At 41.7% G+C, this 25794-nt stretch overlaps 1 protein-coding gene across 1 annotated transcript in view; it reads right to left on the reverse strand.

The window, feature by feature from the left end:
* LOC145418277 (follicle-stimulating hormone receptor-like) overlaps nucleotides 1-25794 on the reverse strand; it is a 137023-nt gene that overhangs the window by 92594 nt on the left and 18635 nt on the right. The window contains exons 4-5 of the mRNA XM_080286717.1: nucleotides 12053-12124; nucleotides 9641-9796 (exon numbers count right to left, since the gene is read on the reverse strand). Of these exons, the coding sequence (XP_080142843.1) occupies nucleotides 9641-9796; nucleotides 12053-12124 (228 nt within the window). The remainder of the gene's footprint in view (nucleotides 1-9640; nucleotides 9797-12052; nucleotides 12125-25794) is intronic.

Raw genomic sequence — 25794 nt, forward strand, 5'->3', positions numbered from 1 at the left:
ATGAGAGCAGTCAAGTCAGAGGTGAGTGGGATGAAGGGTGATGGAGGTAAAGTTGAGGTGAGTGTGATGAGAACTGAGTAAGAGGAACAGTGTTTTAGGTGGGTTAGGATGAGTTCGGTCTTGACTTCACTATAACTTGAAATGTTCAAATGAAATAATTATAACCACAAATGGAGACCTTGATTCTTCAGAAGACACAGCAGTTACGGCAGGACTTGGAAGAGAGGCCAAGTCAGTCTGAAACTTTTCAACCTTCCTATACGTGAGCATATTCTAAAAAGGAGAGAGGTGACTTTGGTGAGATAAGTACTGTAAGTGGTGGCAGCGTATTTCTAACCTGTTTTCTAAAAGACGCCTTCACTTTTAGAAACAAAAGTGTCTAAAGGTAAGGAGAATACAGTATATGTCGTTGTTGCACAACAAAAGAGGACTTCTCTAATCAGAATAAAAAAAAAAAAAAAAGACAGATTCTACTGAAACAGGGCATCACGGCTATTGACCACCTAGCAATCCTTCTTCCTTATTTATTTATTTATTTATTTATTTTTGCACATTACACGTTAATTATCTATGAAATTTGGCTGATGCAAATTACATCACGATTAAGCAGATAGCGGTAATAAAAATAAAAATAAAAATAGAGTGTTTCAAATATCTAGGGTCACATGTTGCTGTGGATGGAAAAATAGATGCAGAAGTGAAGTTTAGAATAAATGAAGTAGGAAAGGTGCTGGGAGGAATGAAAAAAGTGTTTAGATGTCGTTCGCTTAGAATGGATGTAAAGAGAAGGCTGTGAGGGTGTTGTGGTACCGACTGCGTTATATGGGGCTGAAACATGGAATATGGATGTAGCAGAGAGGAAAAGTTTGAATGTAATGGAGATGAGGTGTCTGAGGAGTATGTATGGAGTGACGCGTATGGATCGAGTGCGAAATGACGAAGTGTGAAGGAGAACTGGAGTTGTTCGGGAGATGGCGGGTAGAGTTGAGCAGAGGGTGTTGCGATGGTTTGGGCATATGGAGAGAATGGATAATGAGCGATTGGTGAAAAAGATAACTAGATCTGATGTGAGAGGTGTAAGGCTGAGAGGAAGACCACGAATAGGATGGATGGACAGTGTGAAGAGAGCGCTTGATGCGAGAGGGATGTCTGTTGAGCAAGGAAGAGTGGCTGTGCGTGACAGAAATAAATGGAGAGAAACTGTGAATGAATAAGTGATGACGCAGCCCTGAGGGGATATTCTCCCGCATTTGGTCTGGTCAGCTAGTCAGGTCAGGTGTGGGTAAGGGGATGGGTCTGTTATGATGTGGCAGGGGTAAACCAGTTCTGCCGTCGGGCCCTGCTGTGGATGTCACTGATTGCATTGCGCAGTTGACCCTTGTGCGGTGTGGTGCGGTGAGGATCTGTCCGTTTTCCCCTTTGGGGCTAAGATGCGAATGAATGTGTTTGAATGGATGAGTAAATATGGAGTGTGTCGTCCTGTCTCGGCTACCTCCCTTTCCTTGGGGGAAGCAGCCTAGGTATATAGATAGATAGATGAACATCTCCAACACGATGAACCTTTTTTTTTTTTTAAATCGTACTTACCTCAAGTTGGTTTGTCAAGAAATTTATTTTATTTCATCTTGTGTGACAGAAGTTCAGCGACAGTATATTCAATACTCCCTCTTCGACAAGTCCCTTCCAAAGGAAATAAAATTCATCTGGTGGTAGAATGAACAAAATAAACAAAGATGCCATCACAGTGAAACATAATACGCAAAAAAAAAAAAAAAAAGAAGAAGAAGAAAGAAAGAAAAGAAAAGGGAGGGGGATGGAAATGTGCAATGAAATTTACACCACCAGTAGGAAAACATCTCAGCGTAGTCTTATTGGTGATTAGGGCACTCATCGTCCACTTACTTGATATAACATTAGAATGCCCGAAGGAGCATTTCTGTTTCTTTCATTTGACTGAAGTTCTTCGGTGACTTTCATGATTTCAATGGCTTTACACAACAAAATTTGTAGGGGGATTTGCTAGTCATAATTTTAGTTGATTTTTTAAAAATTTCCACCAATGCCCAGGGGAGTCATTTTGACTCCCTTTTGATATATTGATTTGAAGTGTTGTTTCCAGTTCATATCAATTAACTTGAAGTTGCTCAATTGTTCTGGGGTTCATTGTGAAATCATTGGAGTTAATAGCAGTGTGAATGATTTCATTTATACTTCATTATTTGTAAGAAAATCCAAAAGTGTTATATCGTTATGTTGCACATCTAAAGTAAAACGAACCATGCAGATTATAATGAAACGAAGTATGGAGTGGACATGTAGACCAAATGGCCAGAAAGTACACTGTCAGAACAAGCACAAGACGGTGGCTTGTACACTCGTTCCAAAATACTTTGGATCTAACCGCTATTAATGCATGGATCCTTTACAAGGAAATCGCGAAGAAGAATATTTCCAGAAGAATATTCCTCCAAAATCTGGCAGAAGAGCTAGCGGAGCCATATATGCAGTCAAGAAAGACCACTCACAGCGAAGCTCAAGCAATGGATGCACAACAGCAAACAGAACAAGAAAAATACTGTCAAGTGAAGATACTCTGTAAGAAGAATCGAACTGTCGGCATCTGTTATCATTGCAAAAAATCGTTGTGTGGAACTTGCACATCTGAGATTCTACGCACTTGTAAAAAAGGCAATAATGGTAGAAAAACATGAGATTTTGTTCATTGTAGTTAGTCTCAAATAATTTTGATGCATTTTTTTTTTTTCAATTCCCTTTTTCGGTTTGTTACATTACGAGTAGATAACCAGAGTTTTTGTTCACTGTAGTTAGTCTCAAATAATTTTGCAGTATTTTTCTTGCAATTTCCTGTTTCTGTTTGTTACACTGTGATATTGCCTGCAATTCGCAAAAATAAAAGGTCTATGAGCCAGTATGCTTAGCTTCATTTTTGCCATCCATTTTTTTATATATATCAGTATTATATGTATAATGCACAACAGATTACAATCAACTAACACACTGTAAACATAAGAAGTCAATTAAGATTGAAATATGAGTATTCATTCTTAGTGAACAGCATGAAAGACGAAACACAGGTAAGGAGTCAAAATGACTCTGGCTGGGCATGCAAGGTGAATTGAAAGTATGGGCATTCTAGTGATATCCTAAGGTGACCCTTTGGTAGCTGCATTGAGTGACACGCTGAATGATGACCTGGAGGCCAGGAAAATATTTGTTGTGCTGGATGGTAACTACAGAAGACAAGCCAGTAGGTAACAATGGCTAGCTCTTAGCGGACCAAGCTTTGTCAATGACCAGAAGTGGGTTTTTGGTAAGAAAAGTCAGTCCTGTATGGTGGTACCGAAGGACAACATCCCACCCAAGAATCATGGCTCTGGGTCAGTAATCTTTGGATCCTTAGCATTTCGCGTGAGAAAAATCGCAATTTTAGCGCTTTTCATATTTTCTGCGCTTGATGACCTTTGACCCCTGACCTGGTCGAAGAGGTTATGCACGTACTAAGCACATCTGTAGTACTCATTAATGTCAATAAGTATGCAAAATTTCATTCGATTCCATCCACCCACTGTGGAGCTAGGGAACATGAAATTCGTGGAATGGCCCACCAGAGGTACAACTTCTAGGTGGTGCTGCCAGCAACTGCAAGAGAGTTTCGACACTAAATGTCATTTTTATATGGAGGTACTCAGGTGCAATGTTCCATTCAAGGATCATGGCCTTGGATTAATTATTTTCAGAGCCTTAGGATTTTGTGCAAGCATAGTCATGATTATAGCTACAGTATTTTCATCATTTTCGCATTTGATGACCTTTGACTCCTGACCTGGCCAATGTATCACATAGTTGTACAAGAGAAAGTTGTAGTACTAGCCAGTGTCTATAAACATGCTAAGTTTCATTTAATTCCGTCAAGCTGCAGAGGAACAAGGGGAGTTATTTTTGAAAATCAGTACTGGTTGCTACGGATGCTAAGGCCAATCTTTACACTAGAGGAGAGAGAGGAAATGGACTGAACACTTCCAATGAGGAATGACCTCAAAGATTACGTCTAAAGATGTCAGAGCTTTCTATGCCCATTAGTAATGCTTCTACAGCTCAAACGTGTAAATTGAAAGAAAAACGTTTTTTCGGTCGTTGCTAGGCAACGAGTAGATGCCTTGCAACCAAAACGTTGCGGAGACAGCTAGGTCAAAGGCTGGTCATTGTGTCCAAGCTTGGTCGGAATCGGTTAATTGTGAAGGGTTGAAGTGCCTGGCACAATTAAACCAGAAACAAGAAAGATCAATAGAAAGAAACCAAGCATGAAAATGCATCTAACAGTAAGGGCAAAAGGGCAGCATGAGTTGGCCAAAAACTAGATGTATTCAGTACGTGTCAACAAAGAGGGTTGGCGGAGAGCTAGTGTCCCACACTATAGAATATTCATCAAACAAATAATACAACAAAGACGTCTCAGAGTCGGACAGACCTCCAGTTGACGACTAAGCATTAGCTAAATGACACTAAGGATGGCAACATGGGATGTGAGGTGTGCAAATGATGAGCTAAAGTGAGGAAAATTGTTCACATGCTTGAAGGTGCAAAAGATGACATATGCTGGTTGACTGAGACCAAATGAAGAAGAAACTGTTGTGTGACAGTGGGAGTTTGGACTCAGCAGGAACTGGAACAGATGAGAAAAAGATGTTAAAGAAGGGAGAATGTGTTTCTGTATGCAAGAGATGGCAGGAGTATATAAGTCGGTATGGATGAGGTGGATCTCGATTTAAAGAGTATGAACGAAACTGGAAATATAAGCACTGGCAATAATATATGTGTATGCCTCAGTGGAAGACGGAATGCCTAGGGAAGTGTGCATGGAAAAGATTGATAGGAACGAGGGTACTTTGGATTGGAGATATGAATGGAAATGTGGAGAATGTCAGTGCATATGGGGTGGTTGGTGAGTGGGGTGAACCCACTGATGTGGATGGGAATGATAGTTGTCTGGTAGACATTTTGATAATAGTCAATACCCTCTTGTTGCACAAAATGATCCACAGGTATGCATAGCGAATAAGAAGGATGGGTGGTGATTTGAATGATTGGAAGGCAATGATTGATTATGTGTGCTTGGATAAGCGAAGAAGACCTGTTTCAAACATCAGAGTGTACTTAGGTTGGGAAAGTTAACTATTTGATCACTACTTAGTATCTAAGACAGAGGTGCAAAAGCGTTAGAGGAACAGAAGTGCAGAAAGACAGGAAGATGTATTTCCTACAAAGTGAGAAGAAAGGCAGCAGGAAGAAAAAAACATGTGGATTACGAGTTAGATATGGAGGAACGATTTGACATCTCAAAGCCTTTGGATCAAGTCTAGCATAAATCTTTAATATCCAAACTACCCTCTTACGATTTCTATCTGTACATTCATATCTAGCTTCTTTTCTGGTCGTTCTATAGCTGCTGTTGTAGAGGGCCACCGTTCTCCTCCAAGAGCTATCAACAGTGGTATTCCTCAGGGCTCTGTCCTATCTCCAACCCTCTTCCTTTTATTCATCAATGACCTACGCTGTACATCTAACCCTATCCACTCATCCACTGATGACTCCACCCTTCACCTTTCCACTCGCTTCTCTCAGCATCCATTTCAGCAGTTACTTCAATAAACTAGGGATGAGGCTATGGCACACCTAGTGTCTCACTTGGCTCATATCTCGGATTGGGGTAAAAATAACATTATTTTTAGTGTATAAAAAACTCATTTCTTACATCTATCAAGCTGACAAAATCTCCCACTGGAGTATCCATTAATCTTTAACAATAGCCAGATCAATCTTGTATCATCTTTAATCATACTTGGGGTTTCATTCTCTCGGAATTTGTCTTGGAAAGTACATATTACCTCTTTTGTAAAATCTGCTTCCAAGAGATTGGGTGCACTAAGCCATCTCCATTCCTTCTTTACCCGTGCACAGTTGTTGACTTTATTCACGGGTTTTATTCGCCCCCTGTGTAGAGTACAACTCTCATGCGTGGGGAGGTTCACTACACACAGCTATTCTCAACAGGGTGGAGTCATAGGCTTTTTGTCTCATTAACTCTCCTCCTCTTGCTGGTTCCCTTCAACCTCTGTCTCTTCACCGCACTGTTGCATCTTTATCTATTCTATCGGTACTTCAATGTCCACTGCTCCTCTGAACTGTCTGCTTGCATCCCTCCGCCTCTACGGCGGGCACGTCTAGCTACAAACTCTCATCCTTTTTTTGTCCAACTCTCTAGTGCAGGAGTTAACCGCTACCCAAGTCCCTCATGTATGCAACAGGTCAACTCTGGAACTGTCTTCCTCTGTCTGTTTTTCCAACTGCCTACGAACTCCAGTCTTTCAAATGGTGTGTGCCCAGGCATCTCGAAATGAATGGATCTTGAATTTGGCTCTCTGTTGTTTTTGTTTTTTCTTGGAGGGAGCAGTATGCAGATCCCTGGCCTTTGGCACCTTCTTCCTTGCATGAAAAAAAATCTGAAGCACAAGAAGGTACTGGAAGGTATGTCAGTTCTGGCGCCAACCCTATTCCTGGTTCATATTAATGATCTCTTATCTGTCACCCACAATCCCATCCATTCATACATAGATGACTGAACACTACATAGTTCATTCACACTCAGACACCCATTTATAAAGTCTAATATCACTACCTCTCAACCCAGTACAGCCATCTCCATAAATCAAGACCTATCTATGATCAGTGAATGGGGACAAAACAACCTTGCCTCATTAAATGCTAGTAAAACTAAATATATACATTTTACTAATAGACAGATATTGCCAGATTCGTACATTACCTTCAGTGCCACTAATATTCCCATCTCCAAAAGTACTGAAATTCTTGGCGTCTAACTTAACAATGCCCTCAGCTGGACCTCTCATGTTAGATCACTTGCTAAAACCGCCTCAAAGAAACTTGGATTATTGTACAGAGTCCGTTACTTCTTCGCTGATGAGGAGTTAACAATAATTTATAAGAGTCATGTGCGCTGTCAGCCTGAATATTGTGCACCCTTGTGGAATGGATGTGTAAAGGTTGCATCAAAACAACTAGATAAAATTCAGAACAAAGCTGTTAGAATTATTAACAACCCTGCCATTACAAATAAACAACCTCCCCTGCAAATAAGAAGAAATGTTGCCTCCCTTGCATTATTTTACAGATATTTTTTTGGCAAATGCTCAGACGAAGCTGCGTCTATGGTGCCACCTCTCCATGCCTTCCCTTGTGCTACACGGGCATCTGGTAGCGCTCATGACTGGAATGTCACTCAGCCATATAGCAGAACTTCTGCCTATCAGAATTCTTTCATTCTCCGAAATGCATCTCTCTGGAACTCGCTTCCCCAGAGTTGTTTCCCTCCAAATTTCAACCCACAGCTGTTCAAGTCTAACTGTTACAGATATTTTATGAACAGAGGACACCAGTAATCTGGTGTATGGATTATTATTATTTTTAATTTGTTTTTCCTTCTTCCGTTCTGTTATTAAAAAAAAAAAAAAATAAGCAGCATGTGAGGTGCTGTGTGGGGTGAAGTGATGATGTAAGAGGGTGGAAGGAACTGTACAATGGAGAGAAGAGGTGACACGAGCTGTGGCAGAGAAGAAGAATTCTTAAGTGTTTGGATGGGAAGTAGAGGAACTGAGGATGCTGGGAGAGAAAAAAAAAGGGGGGGGGGGGTTATGTGTAGGGAAGAAGAGAGAGACGAAAAGACTGGTAAGAGTACATATGAAAAGAGCGGATAAGGAATTTGAAAGAAATGTGAGTGTAAAGTGGAGGGACTGTCAGAAACTGTTTTGGAAGATCAAGTATGACCGGGTGATAAAGGAAACAACAAAGGAGTGAATGATGAGGATGGCAGAATGTTACACTAGAAGGGAAAAAATTTCAGCAAATGGAAAGATCAGTGTACTGAATGGCTGAGTATAGGTACCGAAAGTAGCGCATGTACAGGTGTTTGGGGAGCATCAGGGAGAATACATGCCAGTAGGAAGGAAGATGTGAGTAAGGTGGAAGTATTTATAGTAATGAAGAAAGTTACATTTGGAACAGCTCCTGAAAATGATAAAGTGAGTTGCAAAATGTTTTAAAAAGGGGAGATAGTGATAAAAGGAATGTGGAAGATGCTCAGATTGGCCTTGGGGGAGGATCAGTATCCAAAGAATTTAAAGTATATCAGAAGTAATAGTTCCTCTGCTCAAAGGAATGGGGGGAAAGTGTGTTGCGGTCATAGGTGTATTTGTCATCTCTGTGTAATAGGAAAAATATATGGTGGTTGGTGGAATACACATCGGTAGAATCAAGGATCAACTTACGAATAAGTCGTACAGGATCAAGGGGGATTTAGGAAGGGAAGGCGATACGTATATCTGATTTTCCTTCTAAGATGTTTAGCCGAAAAATATCATGGGTCAAACATATAGATCATTAACTTAAAGAGAAATTTTAATTCACGAAGGCGGTTTTGTGAAATTCCCTTCATATTCTGGGGGATAAGTATCTGGGAGCCAATGAAGAGAATGCTTAGACTGATGCGTATCAACTACACGACGATAAGTAAGGTATAATATCAATTTATGCTCCAATCGTCCTAGTGAATAAGACACATAATAATTGATTTTTCAGAGTCCCAATTAAGATATGGCTTGGAGAGGCCAACTTTGTTCAAGAGTCTCGCCAGTCCAAGAATCAAACTAAGGCAACTCCAGCTGCGTGGTGCATTTGTTACACCTGGGTCTGAGAGACCCGGCCACTTTTTGCCACTTACTGGTTTAGCAATTACTATATGCCAGGGACCCCTGTCCTTCTCAATAGCTTCCTAGGTTTGGATGCCGATGCTAAAGGTGGCTGTGTGGTTTTCCAGGTCTCCTTCTGTTTTGGTGTATAACACACTAAAGTATAACATTGGGTCTGTGAGACCCAGGTGTACTGGATAAGGGGAGCTGAAATTTACTGTTGTGTGATGCAAATTTTTTCACCCTGTGAATTGCCCTCTCCACACCACAAAGACCCTTCATGCCACTAGCTTTGACAGCAGTGAGAACATCATTGTGTCGTTTCTTTTCTTATGGGGTCCTTGTAAACAGAAACTGTAAAGATTTTTTTTCAAAAATTTGCCTAAAATGCTTTAAATATATTAATTTTAATTGTATATTCATTATTGCATAGTAAATTGAATCAAAAAGGTTGTAGATTTGTCAAGGATTCAGTAAATAAAACACAAGTATTTTTTTTTCTATTTTGTGGGTCTGTGAGACCCAGGTGTACTAATGGTGTATAGGCGCAAATAGGTGTACTGTTTTAGGGTTGTACCACCAGTTTCTCAAGGTAAATGGAAGAGAACATGGATGTGTGGCCCCAATCATTCGGCACTCTCAAGCAGGTTCTCCTTGCTGTCTGTATGTTTTCCTACTCTTCTTTCTGGATCCTAACTGCCTGATTTTTTTTTTTTTTCCTAGTAGAACGATGATGACACTTTTGCTGATGACGATGATAATCATTATGATAGCAGTTTAATAGTCATCTACAGCTTATGAATGATAAATTTGATTAGACTTAAGAAATTTCTACAATAATATTTTCAAATACTCACAGTGTGCTGATGCCAGGTACGAGATCAAAGATAAGATCGAGGTGTCTAATGTCGTTGTGTGACAGGTCCAGCAGAGCAGGTAGTTGAAGCTTCATTTCCTTTAAACCCACTAGATTCTTGGGTCTATCCGTTGTCAGCTTGTTGTTGGGTAGGAACCTGAAGGAGGGTGGAGAAAGAGCCTAAATAGCAAGCAAATCATTCAGCCATTAACCAAGACTATAATACTCAGGCATAGATATACATTCCTAGGTGCAAGCAGACTGTGAAGGACACCATGCTAATATACGGTTAACAGGTTATATTAGATCAGACTGTCACATAAACCCATATCCAGGTACAACTCGTAGGTGTTAATACCCACTCACCTGCTTTTTTCGCAGAGACCTTTTCCTGCATGGTCAAATTTTCCCCAACAGACGTTTTTTCCATCTAGGACCTAGCTTCACCCATCGATTTTATTGAAATGGATCTGTTTCCCTTCATGTATGTTACACATTTTTCCCATGGACATGCTGTTCCTCATGAACCTATTTTTTCCTGTGGACCAGTATTCCTTCATGGATCAGCTTTCCACCATGGATCTCTTTCCCCCTTGGACATTTTTCCCTAAGACCTATTTTCCCCTTAGACCTATTTTTCCCGTCGTCCCCTTTTCCTTCATTGAAGTCTGTACACACAATGAGCAAATATCAAATCCACACACGAATCTGTATAGTCCTATCTATCTATCTATCTATTGCCAGACGCCTAATCCCGTACAGGGTGGCGACAAACAAATCGCCTCCACGTCGCTCTGTCCCCCGCCATATCACTGCCCTGCTCCCAACTCACACCCCCCTCTCTCATATACCTTTCCACTCCATCCCTCCATCTCATCCCCGGCCTCCCCCTCCCTCTCCCCCCTTCCACCTCACTAACATACACTCTCCTCGTCGGTCTCTCACCCTCCATCCTCTCCACATGGCCAAATCACCTCAGTGTGTTCCTCATAACGCTTCCTATCACATCCACATCCACACCACAACCCTCCTTTATGTCCTCATTTGTCAGCCTGTCTCTCCATGTAACTCCACAGGCTCCTCTTAAATATAACTCATTTCCACTGCTCTCACTCTTGACTTGTGTCCTTCCAACAAGGTCCAAGCTTCACTTCCATACGTTAGAGATGGTATCACAATACTGTCATGTAGTAACTTTTTCACTTCCATACTCACTTCCCTGTTTCTTATCACTGCTTTCAAGGAACCAGCAACCTTTCTTCCTTGTTGTACCCTTTCAAGCACTTCACTCTCCAAACATCCATCCTTACTCATCACACTCCCCAAGTACTTAAACGTACTCACATTTTCCTTTTCCTTACCATCAAACCTCACTGTACATTCACTAACTTCACCTCTCTCAAAGTCCATCACTTTACTCTTCCCTACATTCACCTTTAGATTAGATGTATTATCCAATGGACCTATTTTTACCCATTGTGCTTATGTTTCTACCCTTTCCTGATGGACATAAATTATTCCTCTATGGACCTTTCTTCCCAAGTGACCTATTCTTACTATGGACCTATTTGCCCATACCACCTAATTACCCTGGATATTTTTTCCCACTACACACCCACCCACCGACCCATCCAACTCACTCACCGTCCAACCCTCCACCCCACTCACACACCTACCTACCTACCCTAACCCGCCCATCCTACCGTGCCACATCCAACCCGTTCACCCTTCCACTCCACCCATCCTACCCTTCGCCCCCCCGCCCCCGCTCCCGCACTTATCCAACAGCAAGCTATAATCTCTCTCTCTCTCTCTCTCTCTCTCTCTCTCTCTCTCTCTCTCTCTCTCTCTCTCTCTCTCACACACACACACACACACACAAAACCGCACCTGGATCTTAATTACTACATTAATCTGCACTTAGCCTGGCCCAGAAGGAAATACCTGAAGGGCGATTAAACTGTTTGACTATTTTTACACGGACAGAACAGACTGCAATTACTGTTCTATTCATACAGCGGTTAACTCGTTGGGGCCAAGGACTTCCACACAATTTTCTACTTGCACGTCTCATCCTATATGCCAAGATCTTTCCTCACTTTTACTCCTGCAAGAAATGCTGTATGGGTAGCCAGTCGATTCTCCGCTGACTGACAGTGGTATTCCTCGGGCCTGCCTCGCCACTACCCACACACCAATCCTGTATGAGGCAGCCCAATCGTGTACTTAACATGGACGATGAATATTAGAGCCGAAGATTTATCACCTCATATTTTGTTGCACATAGGACAGGTGGGCCTCAAGGAACAAACTGCCATGTGTGTGTTTAGAGCTGGACATATGAAAAATAAACTCACATATATACATACATACATACATACGTACATACATGCGACATCTGCACAATACTTACATTCGTCCCAGGTGTGTGAGATTGGCAAACACACCCTCAGGAAGCGAGGTTAGTCCATTGTGCTGCAGGTGGCTGAGCAGAGAGAGAAGTATTGATTTAAGTTTGGAGCATTATTTTAGTTTTGCTATTATGCCTTGCATATATGTTCTTTGCTATTTTACCTGCTCGCATCCTGCCGGCTTGGGGAGAGAGAGAGAGAGAGAGAGAGAATAGAAAGATGAAACTGGAGAGGCATGAAGGAGAAGAAATATCCATTTAAAAATAATCACTCCCCCAAACCAAGGAAAAAGCACAATCCAGATTAATAAATTGTGTATTCGTCTGGGATTTGGAACTAATGCTAGGTAACTCTGATGCCTCCAACCCGCTTGAGTATCCCTGGTTAGCTTACCAGGGTATCATTCTGTTTCCACACAGTTTCGGAAAGTGTAAATGAACTACAGACAAAATTGTATATGTTAGAACTACTAAAACGAGATTAATACCCTTCCAACTCATTTCAATATAATTCTTAACTCTGGTAAGATTTGATTAGGATTACTTTATGAGTGAAATTAGGTATGATCATTGTGCTTTATGTCCGAGATGTTTACTGTTTATATATCTTAGTGATGCGCCAGACAGTTTGATGTACAACGCCTTATAAAAAGGGAAATAAGAGCCATACACTCGCTGACATGGCAAAATTCGTAGCACTTCTCTCTCTGCTTTTTATATATTGCATCCTAATATTCACATATATACTCTTGTACATCATTTATGGTGCCTGAGTGACACCTTCACGCGATGGCACTGATATAGTCGGGCAACTCGGCTGTCAAGCTATACAGGTGTCCGTCAGCTCCCTCCCTGTCCCTCTAATGGTGTATGGCGGGCTGCCGGAGAGGAGCTACTTTAGCCTGCAGTCCACTGGATTCATGTTTAGATAAAGCTATGGCTACAGCTACTGTTACTACTACTGCTACAACTACTACTACTACTGCTACTACTACTACTACTACTACTACTACTCCCATGATCAATATACCTTGTTGAAACATAAATATGTACATATTGCATCGGGAAAGTACAAACGGTTTTAATGGCGTAACAGGGAAACCAACTACTGAATTACAGGTGTTTTCATGTCCCTCAACTAGAATACGGCTGAAATTCACCTAAAATGTACAGCGCAACGATTGGCAGTCTTTTACAGTTTGAAACATAACCAATGGTTGCATGATTCACGCTTCTGGCTCAGAGAACATGTTTTTCAACGTCTACCCAATGCAGTACAAAAATAATTAAATAAATAGGTAAATAAACAAGTAAAGAAATAAATTACTCTGCTCTGCAAAGATGCAAATTTTTCCCCATCTGAAGAAACGGAAATAAAAATCAATCGGAAATCAGGATGTCTTCATTCCGAGACAGCTGAACATATTGTATTTGAAAGAATGGAGATCGCACACAGTGGAACAGAGTGAAGAACACAGTTCCAGAACTACATAAAAGACTGAGTGAGTTACGGAGCTGAACAGAACTGGGATAAGAATGTGTGCCTGGAAGGGTGCTGGATGACTGAGAGGATGGCTTAGCTTAATATCTATCGACCAAATAAAATATCTAGAGCAAACATTTAGTTTTAGATAAGTGTCAATCAGAGTAGTGCTTTGAATTGCGAAAACTACTTTCAAAGGAAAAAAGTACTTGTCGTGGGAAACAGTACTTTAAATGAAAAAGGTACTACAGTACTACAACACTCTAAATGAGAAAAAACTATAAACTGGAAACAATACTGAATAGGAAAGAGCCTCCGAATTGAGAAAAAGTAATGGGAATGAAAAAATAAATGAAAAGGACAGTGGACTAGGAAAAATGCTCCGAATAGGAAGAGTGTACTGAATGGGGAAGAAGTACCGCGAATCTACCTATCTACCTACCTGTATATCTACGAGTATAACCAGACGCATCTGTAACGAAAGAGGTGTCACAAACAAATCATGTTAATGTCACCTTGTCCTCTGCCATTTGGCAGCTCTTCTTCATTTTCACAAATATCTCTCCACTCCATTTTTTCATCTCATCCCTGGTTTGCCCGTGGCCCCGCTCCCTATCCACCTCAGTCACATACTTTCTTCGAATCGGCCTCTTATTCTCCATTCTGTACTCATCTCAAAGGTTTTCTCTGAACTCTGTCAGTTACTTCCCCATCAACACCACATCCCTTCTCCATTTCCTCATTTGTCTGTCTGTCTCCATGTACCTCCACAGGATCCTCTCAAATAACTCATTCCCATTGCCTTCTCTTGGCTTTTGTCCTTCGAACAGGACCCAAGCTTCTCTTCCATTAGTAAGAGTGTGGGTCACAATACCGTCTTGCAGCGACTTTCTTTCACTTTCACATTCACTTTCCTATTCCTTAACTCTGCTGTTAAGGAACCTACACTGCGAATGGAAGAAAGTATTCTTAAGGAAGAGAAAGTACTCTGAAAGAGGAAAATATTTCTGAAAAGGGAAAATGAAGGAAAGAGGTACTATTAATGAGTAAAGTTTAAGCTCTACTGGGAAATCTTAGCCTAAAGAGGGAAACGTACACTGAATGATAAAATAGCACTGCGTAGGGAAAGAGGGCGACACGTTGTGAAATAAGGACGGTGCTCCGTTCAGTCATGTACCCTATTGTGTACGAAGAACAGAAGTAGAAATGAGGAGGTGGAGACTAGGAGTGGGGTGCAGGAGGAAGGACTGGGCAAAGGAGAATGGCGATGGAGTCTAAATGGGAAGGGGAAGGGGAAGAGGAAGAGACGTGGACAGAAGGGAGATTGAGATGGACTGGAAATGAAGAGGGGGCGCGGTAAATAGGACAAGAACAGGGAGGAGAATTGAGGATATACAGAGGGCTGTGGTGAACAGCTAAGCTAACTGCGGAAGAATTGGGGATGAAGTGGAATGAAGAAGAGGTTGGCATGGATTTGGGGAAGGGATGGGGGAGGGAGTGGAACAAGGATTTTATAAATGAAAAGCGGAAGTGGAGGATATAGGGAATGGAGGTGGACTGGGGGAGTAAATGAAGAGTGAAAAGTGATGAAAGGGTAGAGATGTTAAGCTGTTGGAGATTGGGAAGGGTATACAAGTGAGTACAAAGGAATGCAGCCGGCAATGGGACTGTTGGTTCTTTTGCGACTCTTTGGTATGGGGAATGTTATATAAAACAAAACTATTAGATCAATTAAAGACAAGGAGAGTAAAGCTGGAAACCTACCCCCATTCCCCAAGCAGGAGTTTCCCAAAATTTTTAATAGTGCCCAACTCAATCCTGCATTATCATTGCACATGTTTGGGATTTTATTCTCTCGCGACTTATTTTGGAATAATCATTTTACCTTCTTGTAAAATCTGCTTCTAAGGGATTACGTGTGTTTAGACGACTTCGTGCCTTCTTTATCCCTGCACAGTTGTTGACTTTATACACGGGCTTTATGCGCCCCTGTCTAGAGTACAACTCTCATGTGCGGAGAGGCTCCCTACATACAGCTCTTTTCAAGAAGGTGGAGTCCAAAGGCTTTTCGTCTCATTAACCCTCCTCCTCTTAAAGGCTCCCTTCAACCTCTGTTACTTATCCGCACTATTGTATATTGATTTCGTTTTTATCGCTATTTTAATGGTAATTGCATCCCTCTGTCAATACAGCGGGCTCTTAATAGCCCTCTAGCAGCAAACTCTTATCTCTTTTCTGTCCAGATCTCTAATGCAAGAGTTAACCGTTACTCCCAGTTCTTCATGTATCCAACAGGTCAGCTCTGACATTGTATTCCTCTGTCCGTATTTCTAAATGCATATGGCATCCAGTTTTTCAAACGCAATGTGTCCAGGCATCTCGAAATAACGGATATTGTATTTGACTCTGTTATTTATTTATTTTTTTTTTTTGAGGGAACAGTCTTGCGTGCTTCTGGCCTTTGGTTCCTTATTCCTTGCATTAAAAAAAGAAGAGCAGTAGCCTATGGGTATTATTCACATCACCATGCTTATATCTATATTCCTCTCAATATTCTATAATTTGTGTGTTGCTATCTAGTGCGTATATATATTTTCTCTCTTACCATTTTTCCTTTATTGTCATTGTGTCGGTGGCACAGATTTCTGTGTATGGCGCGTTTCTTTGGGGTGTTTAAATGTAAAACCACGAAGTTTTGTAATTCGTCAACATCATGGTCGTCTGAAGGCTCATATTTACCTGATTCTTACTTAAATTTGAGTCCAGCCCTTGATGAGAAGCAACACTCAGTCGAGTCATTACCAAATTGGCTTAAAATGAATCACATCATGAATGTGATACTGCCCTTTTGAGGTCTCTTTGAACTTCAACTTCAGGTGTAAATAAATATGAAGCCAATTATAAAAGTAGCCCTTAGTATGTCGAGGCTTCAGAAACGTTGTGGAACATGTATACAGTATGTCCCGATGTTAGAAGTCTACATTCACATTAGCGTCGTTCAGGGAGAACCTTTCCAACATCTTCTGTTTCACAGTTACAAGCCCGCCATCCAGCATTTCTTCACTTCAGGGTACACACTACCAAGGCCTTGCCACAAAGCCATGCCGGGCACGAGTTTTTAGAGATTTGTGGAGAGGATGATAATTATGGCATTCAAAGCTGCCTCTCAGACTGCGAATATGTTACCTGAAATTGTAGCATTACGAGTGCAGAGGATAAGAATTATTTCATACTTTCACATGTCAAACCTGGTAGTCTCGCAGTCGATGTTCTCAGAGCGTCTGCTTTCAAAGCTGCATCTCTGATCAAAGACTACGACAAATTCAAGTGTGCTTTATTCAGTACCTCTGGGAAAGGTACATCTGGCCCCTTGGATTGGATTTTTCGGATGTACATGACCATAAAAGATACTGGGTCTTGTGATCTGCTTAGAGCTCAGGCACGAGCTTAGGATACAGATTCTAATGCTTTAGATTGCTAAGAAAATTCTGAGTGGTACAATGATAACAACACTGCCATGCCTAAAGAGCATTTGATAAATCTGAGTACATACAATTTATTTTAAGTCATTGTGACCAAGACAGAGAGAAAGCACAAAGTTTTAGCTGAACTATTAGAGAAAATTAAGTTGTGAGGCTATATTTCATTACCAGGTACCACAGTACAAGCAACTACTTTCAGTGAAACTACTTCTGTTCAAGCTCCAATGCCTAGGAAAAAGCCATTTTGTGCTGAATGCATGTTATATGGTCACACAACAGATAAATTATTCTTTAGAAACGACCTGGCAAATTTGATCTCTGCCACAGCGTCGTGCACTACCCGTCCTCAGCGGTATTCATGACAGTACTAAGTGGTGCATTGTTCATCAGTCGTCTGGTCATAGCACAGATCAGTGCTCTCTTGTACTCCAGAAACAGACTGAGTATGCTAACCGTAGATCAAGTCAGTTGGGGAAAGGTTAGCGCCATCAGTCAAGTGTTCAAGGTTACTCTTCTTCAAAAAAGTCTACTTTTGCTTCACTCAAAGCTGCACTACAAAGTATGGATATTTTGTCCGTCTCATGGCAGATCGACAGATTTATGTTATCACTCGCCGTGGACACTAACCTCATTCCCCAGTTTTCCTTATGTGGGCTAATGAATCGCATGCCTCACACACACTGGGTCATTCACTCACCTGACACCCAGTTATCCGGTGTTACTGGGAATCTCCTAGATATCGTTGCTATGGTTACTCTTACACTTCGAACGTCTCGCTGTCTGACCCATTATTGCTGATTTCCATATTACTAAGAAGTTCCCCTTACGAACACATGGCCTACATGGTCGAGAAACTATGGTGCAATATGACATTGGTATTCGTCCAAGTACGAATCCTGTTACTTATAAACTAATGAATCATAATGCCTTGTCTCCTTTCAGACCTTTACTTCTTTTGGATGTCATTCTGACGGCCATTGCTTCGCAGAGTTTGGGGAGTCTGTCTACGGAGTCATCAGGGATCAGAAGTCCCTCATCTCATGTGACCTTCCTCCTGGTGGACTCAGTGACATCTCGAATACAAGTAGCTTGCACTGGACCTTGGTTTCGGCTGTGCTGTTGGATGACCAAAGACACCATTGTCAAATCCTTACAATGGTCCCAGTCTAGCTGCCAGATGTGCGTGAGGCTACAGATGTGGTGTGCTTGAGTAAAACAGTATGTGTGAAGGGCTTGTCACTAGAGTCCAGTTAAAGGACGGTTAGGGCCGGTGGTATCAGTGACTTTCTTAATAGGACTGGTGGTCCTATTACACTGGAAGATGGCTGCTGTCCACCTTCTTGGGTTGTCATATAAAAGTCTAAGGGGCACAGGGAAATTTCTCCACTGCTTCAGTTCAGTTTACCCCACAACAGCCCCTTTACAAGAATGGGCTAATAGCCCCTAATATTAAAATTACTGATCACCCTCACGAAATAGAAAGATTGTTGGATCTTCTAAACGAGTTTTCTGGCGATCCTGCCGTTTCAGGTGAGCCAGTGGGTAAGACAGATTTAATACAGCATCATATTTCCCTAAAGCCAGAAAGTCATCCAGTGTATGTACTTGTTTATCGCCTCCCTCATAAGCAAAGACAAGCCATGGAGTAGTGGTCCCCAACCAGTAGTACGTGGGTGCTGTGGCGCCCTCGGAGCCTTATTATGGAGCCTGTGAGGTGCCTTGGAAAATTATGATATATTTGTAATGCTTTCTCAGTTTATATATATATATATATATATATATATATATATATATATATATATATATATATATATATGTGGCACAATGTATGGGTTGAGAAAGACTAAAAGGCGTGGTCCATGTTTTTGTTGTCGTTGTTGGTGTTGTTTGAAGGACAGATAGTGAGGATGACAAGGACAGAAAAATTTATACAAACTGATTGCTGCTCTGTCACTTTTCCGTAGGGTGTACAGGGATCAGAGAGGCTGGTGGCTTTGATGCAAGTGACTGTGGTGATTATTATGTCTGAAGCATCGTATCCCTGGCACTTCTTTTTTTTTTTTTTTTTTTGCCAGCTAATGATCGTGACTGTAAGTGACGGTGGTGATCTTTGTTATGCCTGAAAAATCGTAACCCTGGCACTTTTTATAGCAACCTCATTTACACACAGTATATACGAGACTGTGTATGTTAGATCGCACCAAATCCATGATGACACATTATAAAAATTATAGAAACCATATGAAGCAGCTATAACCTGTATTTGTTTACTCTTGTACGGTTTAATTACGTAATGTAGTTATATGCGGTAATAAACAATATATTTGCATGATTCATCATTTTTTCATTACCTGAGTTGAAAAATAAGAGTCTGCAGTTGCTGTCCCTTCAATAATAATAATAATAATAAAACAAAAACAACAACAACAACAACAATAGTAATAATAATAATCCATTCTATCTATTGCCAGACGCTTTAATCCCTTAAGGGGTTGCCACAAGCAAATCGCCATCATGTCCCCTGCCATTTCACTGCCCTACTCCCAGCTCACACACCCCGTTTCTCATATACCTCTCTACCCCATCCCTGCATCTCATCGTTTCCCTCTCCCCCCCTCCATCTCACTCACATACACTCTCTTCGTTAGTTTCTCTCTCCATCCTTTCCATATGGCCAAACCACCTCAGTGTATTTCACGTAACACTTTCTATCACATCCACATCCACACCACAGCGCTCCTTCACTTCTTCATTAGTCAGCCTGTCTCTCCATGTAACTCCACATGCTCCTCTCAGATAATAATAATAGTAATAATATAATTAATAATAATATAATAACATCCGTAACGAATATGAAAGAGGGAGGAGGCGAGGTTGGCCAAGGAGAATGTGGAGGGGTATGGTGGATGAATGTGTGAGGAAGAGAGGTAAGGACGTTGGTGAAGCTAGGGGACTGGCAAGAGATCTAGTTGGCTGGTTGAATGTTGTGAGGAGAAGCGCATGATCAGGGATTTGGCACCCCTTTTAATGTGGCAGCATTCGGGTTGACCCTATCGGATACGTTTATGTGAAGCTACAGAACGTGGTGAAAGTTTTTAGCGTATCAGATAGAACTAGGATTCCGGAGGCTTGAATGATGAGTGAATGGAAGCATGACCCATTGGACTGGACAAACTTGGGCTGTCTGGACGTTGCAACTCCTCACCCTGCCCTAAGGTAGGAAAGGGGGACCGGATGATGTTAATGATGATGATGATAAATAGTAATAATTCCGGGTAACAGTAATAATAATAATAACAATGATAAACAATAATACCGTAATAATAAAAATATAAATAATAATAATGAAAATAATAATAATAATAATAAAGAATATTGGTGGTAGGTGGGGGCGCTCACCATCGACTCACTTGATGTATTGGATGTCTGCCCTTTCCTCTCTTCCTTCCTTCCTCTTCTGTCTTTCTTGCCTTCATTCTTTCCTCTTCCTTCTGCCTATGAGTGATTTTACACTCCCTCTTCTGTCTTTCCTCTTTCTTCTGCCTATGGGTGACTCTACAGTACACTGAGTGACAAGCCAAATGGTTTTCTGTACACCTGGAAATCATTTACTCCTCTGAGTGGTAACCATGTGACCAAATTGTGGCGTCTGGTGGTTTAATGGGTAATTAAGGCGCTCCAGTCGGATGGAGCCTGTGTAGGTTTATATCCAAGAGATGGTTGGGGTTTATTGCTAACGTAATGCCACTCAGGGATGAGTGAAGCTAATCACTCTCAAGTTAAATGTCAGGACCAACTTGCCTAGCCCCGGGCTCCTACGCTCTTCATAGGGCAATATAGGATTGGATGATGGATGGATGGATGAATAAAGAACATCAGACTCAGAATTCTAGATTTGATTAACTCGAGATGCTTGGACGCTGTACAGGAAGTAAGATAAATAAAAAAATAAAAAAACAGATAAACTAATAGGCAATGGGAAAGACAGACCGAGGAATACCCGAATACGGTACCAGAGTTGACCAGTGCGGTGCTGATAGGACCGAGAATGTCACTAAACTCTTGTATGAGAGAGCTGGGCAGAAAAGAGTGGGGTGTGTGTAGCTCAATGTATGCTGCCTGCTACTGGGAAGGAGTGTAATTAGAGAGTTGGGAAGAGTAGGGGTAAACGAACTGACGGTAGAAGAAAGTGAGGGTTGCGAGAGATCAATGAGAAGATATAGGGTGAGAAGAGTCAAAGAGAAGGGGACATGTTACGACCTAAAAACAAAAAAAAATAAAAAAAATAATAATAATAATAATAATAATGAATCTCCCTGTTCCAAAATAACCGCCTATGACTCCTCCTCCCCCCCCTTCCTCCCGCCACACCCTCCCAATATATGAGATACGAACTCCATGCAGGAGCGAAAATCACTTCAGACCGGAATCAGCAACAGAATAGGAGTAAAACACACACACACACACACACACACACACACACACACACACACACACACACGTGCTCGCGCGCACTCAGTCGGAGTATCACACTTATCCTCGGCGAAACGGATTTTCACGAGACAGACAGACAGACAGACAGACATACGGACAGAGAGACAAAGGCAGAGAGTTTAAAGTTTTCACGGACCATATGGATTTGGGAGTTAGGTGCACCATCCATAGCCAGACTCCATAATCCCACACGGGGTGGCCATTTGACTTTGAGTTCGTTGTTTTATGGGGAGGGGCACTAACCATCTGCCAACCCACTTGTTGGCACGTACGGAACAAGTACGGGTTGGTTATATGGTTACCACCCAGCGTTGTAAATCGTGTCCTGACTTACACAAAGGCTTTTAGTTTGTGACTGTATGTAAACCCACCTGAAAAGGAATGAACAGTAATAAAAAGTGACAGAAAAAAATAGGAGAAATAGTAAAAGAGGAGGGTAGACACAGAAAAAGAATGATTTTAATGGTGAAGGATGAAGTAGGCAGCACTACATCATGTGAGTGGATGATGGAAATTTTTTTCAGTATAGTAACTCTGCATGTAGGCAAAACAGATAGTGTTAAACAGAGAGTCCAGGAAAAATAATATATATATATATATATAAATTTTTCTTTGGGGGGGTGGATTTTTTACCCATGCATTCCGTGGACATATATCTTATTTTCTTCATCTACAGGCAGTTTTGTTTGCCTGGGAGATATCTGAAGTGATGGGGTTAGGTACAGCCTTCATTAAACGCTTGACTGTTAGGGAGGTATCATAATTTAAATAATAATGCTTAATAATAGCACAAGTATATTACAGACGAAGTGGTCATAGCAGAATGTTTTATGAGTAGGTATAAAAAAGAAGTTGAGAAAGTTAAATCTGTTCAGTTCTATGATGCTTCATTTACTGAATTCTTGCTGACGCAAACCAATATTCATCAGCTTTGGGTAAGACCTGATGTAGTTAATGGGTTAGAAAAATCACCATCCACTCTTTTCACAAAGAGAAATCCCCCAAAGCGAGCACAGTTAATTTGATCCCTTGAATGCGTTATGATTATTTTTAATTTATTGTAGTGTCTTCAGACATACCCCGTGGGGGTAGGGTTTTTTTTTCAAGAATACTCCCCCAGTATCCCTGCTTGTCGTAAAAGGCGACTAAAAGGGTTGGCGGAGGGTTAGTGCCCCTCCCCGGAAAACAACTAACTAAAAAGACAAACAAGAAGCCTCGGACAAGGACTGACCAAACGATGACGACCCAGGACCGGACAAAGGACTTGGTAATGGCTACATGGAATGTAAGAGGAGCGAATGATGAGGTGAAAGAGAGAGAGAGATTGTCCAGGTGCTTGAGGGTGCGAAAGTGGATGTATGTGGAATAACTGAAACAAAATGGAGAGGAGAAAGTGTGAGAGAATGGGAGTATGGATGAGGTATATGTGCAGGAGTAGGTGAGAATAAGAGGGCAAAGGAAGGAGTATGTATAGTTGTGAGTAAAAGATGGAAGAAGAGCATTATAAGACAGTATGGATCAGTTGGGTCAAGGATTGTGTATGTAAGGTTGAAAGTTGGAATACAAATGTGGGCGATTGTGTGTGTGTATGCGCCAACGAAAGATCGTGCTAGCAGAGTGAGAGAAGAGTTCTGGACAAATGTGGAAGTGTGCATGGAAAAGTTTGGAAGGAATGAGAGGGTGTTTTTGATCGGTGATATGAATGGTAAAGTAGGGAATGTGAAGGTGGATGGAATAGTTGGTGAGTGGGGTGTGCCTGCTAAGATAGATGAGAATGGCAGTGCGTTAGTGGACATTTGTGCTGGGAGGGGGTTGGTGATAGCCAATACCCTCTTCAGGCATAAAATGATCCACAGGTATACATGGGGAGTGATGAGAAGGGTGGGCGGTGAACTGAAAGAAAGGAAAGCAATGATTGATTATGCGTGTATAGATGAAACGATGCGAAGATGTGTAATGGATGTAAGAGCTTATAGAGGTTGGCGCAGTGGACTTTCTGACCACTACTTCATGGTGGCCAGAATTAGAATTCAAGTAAGATGGAGAAATAGAAGAAGGGAAAGACGAGAGGAAGGAGTAGTTGCAAGGAGAGTGGAAAGGTTACAAGAGGATGAGAAAAAGGCAGAGTATAAGAGGGAAGTGGAGGAACGATTGGGCAAATATGAATTGGAGCAGATGGGGGACGTGGAAGGTGTGTGTAGGATATTTACAGAAGAAATATGTGCAGCATGTGATGTGGTGTGTGGGAGGAAGAGAAGACTGAGGGGGGTGCAAGGAACAGAGTGGTGGACTGAAGAGGTGAGACAGGCTGTGGCACAAAAGAAGAAAGCATACAATGAATGGATGAGAAATAGGGGCGTGGAAGAAGTTGAGAGGCGGAAGAGAGAGTTATATGTAGAAAGAAAGAGAGAGGTGAAAAGATTAGCAAGAGAGAGTAAGAAGAGAGTGGATGAGGAATTTGAAAGGAATTTGAGTGTAACGTGGAGGGACTGTAAGAAAATGTTCTGGAGAGAGGTGAAAAGAGTAAGACAGGGTGGAAGTGAAGTTAGCAGGGGAGTGAAAGATAAAAATGGTAGATTACTAGTGGAGAAGGGAGAAAAAATGAGCAGATGGAGAGAACACTTTAAGGAATTGTTGACCATACAGGATGGAAGTAATGCGAGTATAAGTGGCTGGGGAATGGCTGGGAGAAGGAGGGAGGTGAGAAGACAGGAAGAAATCAGGAGGATAGAAGTTGTGGAAGCAATGAAGAAAGATAAATCGGGGAAAGCCCCAGGCATTGATGGAGTGTGTGGTGAAATGCTGAAGCATGAGGAAGAGATAGTAGTAGAATAGATGTGGAAGATGTGTAGATTGGCCTAGGAGGAAGGTAGAGTCCCAGAGGATTGGAAGTCAGGTAGAGTCCCTTGTACAAAGGAAAAGGGGAAAAAGAAGTGTGTGGTAATCATAGGGGCATTTGTCTTCTTTGTATAATAGGAAAAGTGTATGGTAGGATACTTATTGACAGAGTTAGAGAAAGAACAGAGGAATTAGTTGGAGAAGAACAGGGAGGCTTTAGGAAAGGAAGAGGTTGTGTAGATGAGATATTCATTCTTAGATCTTTAGTGGAAAAGTTTCTAGAGAAGGGAAAGAAGTTGTAAGCGACCTTCATGGATTTGGAGAAAGCATATGACAGGGTGGATAGACAAGGATTGTGGAAAGTATTAAGAATATATGGAGTAGATGGGAAGTTGTTGAATGCTGTGAAGAGTATGTATGATGGTGCTAAGGCTGCAATGCGTGTGGATGGTGAACTAAGTGAATTTTTCTCTTTGAAGGTTGGGTTGAAACAGGGATGTGTCATGTTTCCATGGTTGTTCAATCTGTACATGGATGGGGTAATAAAAGAGATACAAGGTAGGGTAGTGGATGTTGGAGTGGCCCTGGTGAGAGAGGATAGTGTTTGGAAACTCCCTGTACTGTTGTTTGCAGATGATACTGTGTTGTTGAGTGAAGAAGAAGGAGAACTGCAAGGATTGGTGAATGAGTTTGGGAGAGTGTTTAAGAAACGGAATCTAAAGGTGAATGTAGGGAAGAGTAAAGTGATGGTCTTTGAGAGAGGTGAAGTCAGTGAATGTACAGAGAGGTTGGATGGTGAGGAACTGGAAAATGTGAGTACTTTTAAGTACTTGGGTAGTGTGATGAGTAAGGATGGAGGTTTGGAGGGTGAAGTGCTTGAAAGGGTACAGCAGGGAAGAAAGGTTGTTGGTTCTTTGAAAGCAGTGATAAGAAACAGGGAAGTGAGTATGGAAGTGAAAAAGTTACTACATGACAGTATTGTGATACCAACTCTAACGTATGGAAGTGAAGCTTGGACGTTGTTGGCAGGACACAACTCAAGAGTGAGAGCAGTGGAAATGAGTTATTTAAAAGGAGCCTGTGGAGTCACATGAAGAGACAGGCTGACGAATGAGGATATAAAGGAGCATTGTGGTGTGGATGTGGATGTGATAGGAAGCGTTATGAGGAACACATTGAGGTGGTTTGGCCATGTGGAGAGGATGGAGGGTGAAAGACTGACGAAGAGAGTGTATGTGAGTGAGGTGGAGGGGGTAGGAGGGAGGGGGAGGCCGAGGATGAGATGGAGGGATGGGGTGGAGAGGTATATGAGAGAGGGGGGTGTGAGTTGGGAGCAGGGCAGTAAAATGGCGGGGGACAGGCCGACGTGGAGGAGATTTGTTTGTGGCCACCCCAACGGGATTGAGGCGTCTGGCAATAGATAGACAGATAGTCTTCAGACATATTAC

The sequence above is a fragment of the Coenobita brevimanus genome, chromosome 113 (assembly GCF_032717465.1).
Source record: "Coenobita brevimanus isolate Jiangsu-jjx chromosome 113, ASM3271746v2, whole genome shotgun sequence".
Classification (NCBI taxonomy): domain Eukaryota; kingdom Metazoa; phylum Arthropoda; class Malacostraca; order Decapoda; family Coenobitidae; genus Coenobita; species Coenobita brevimanus.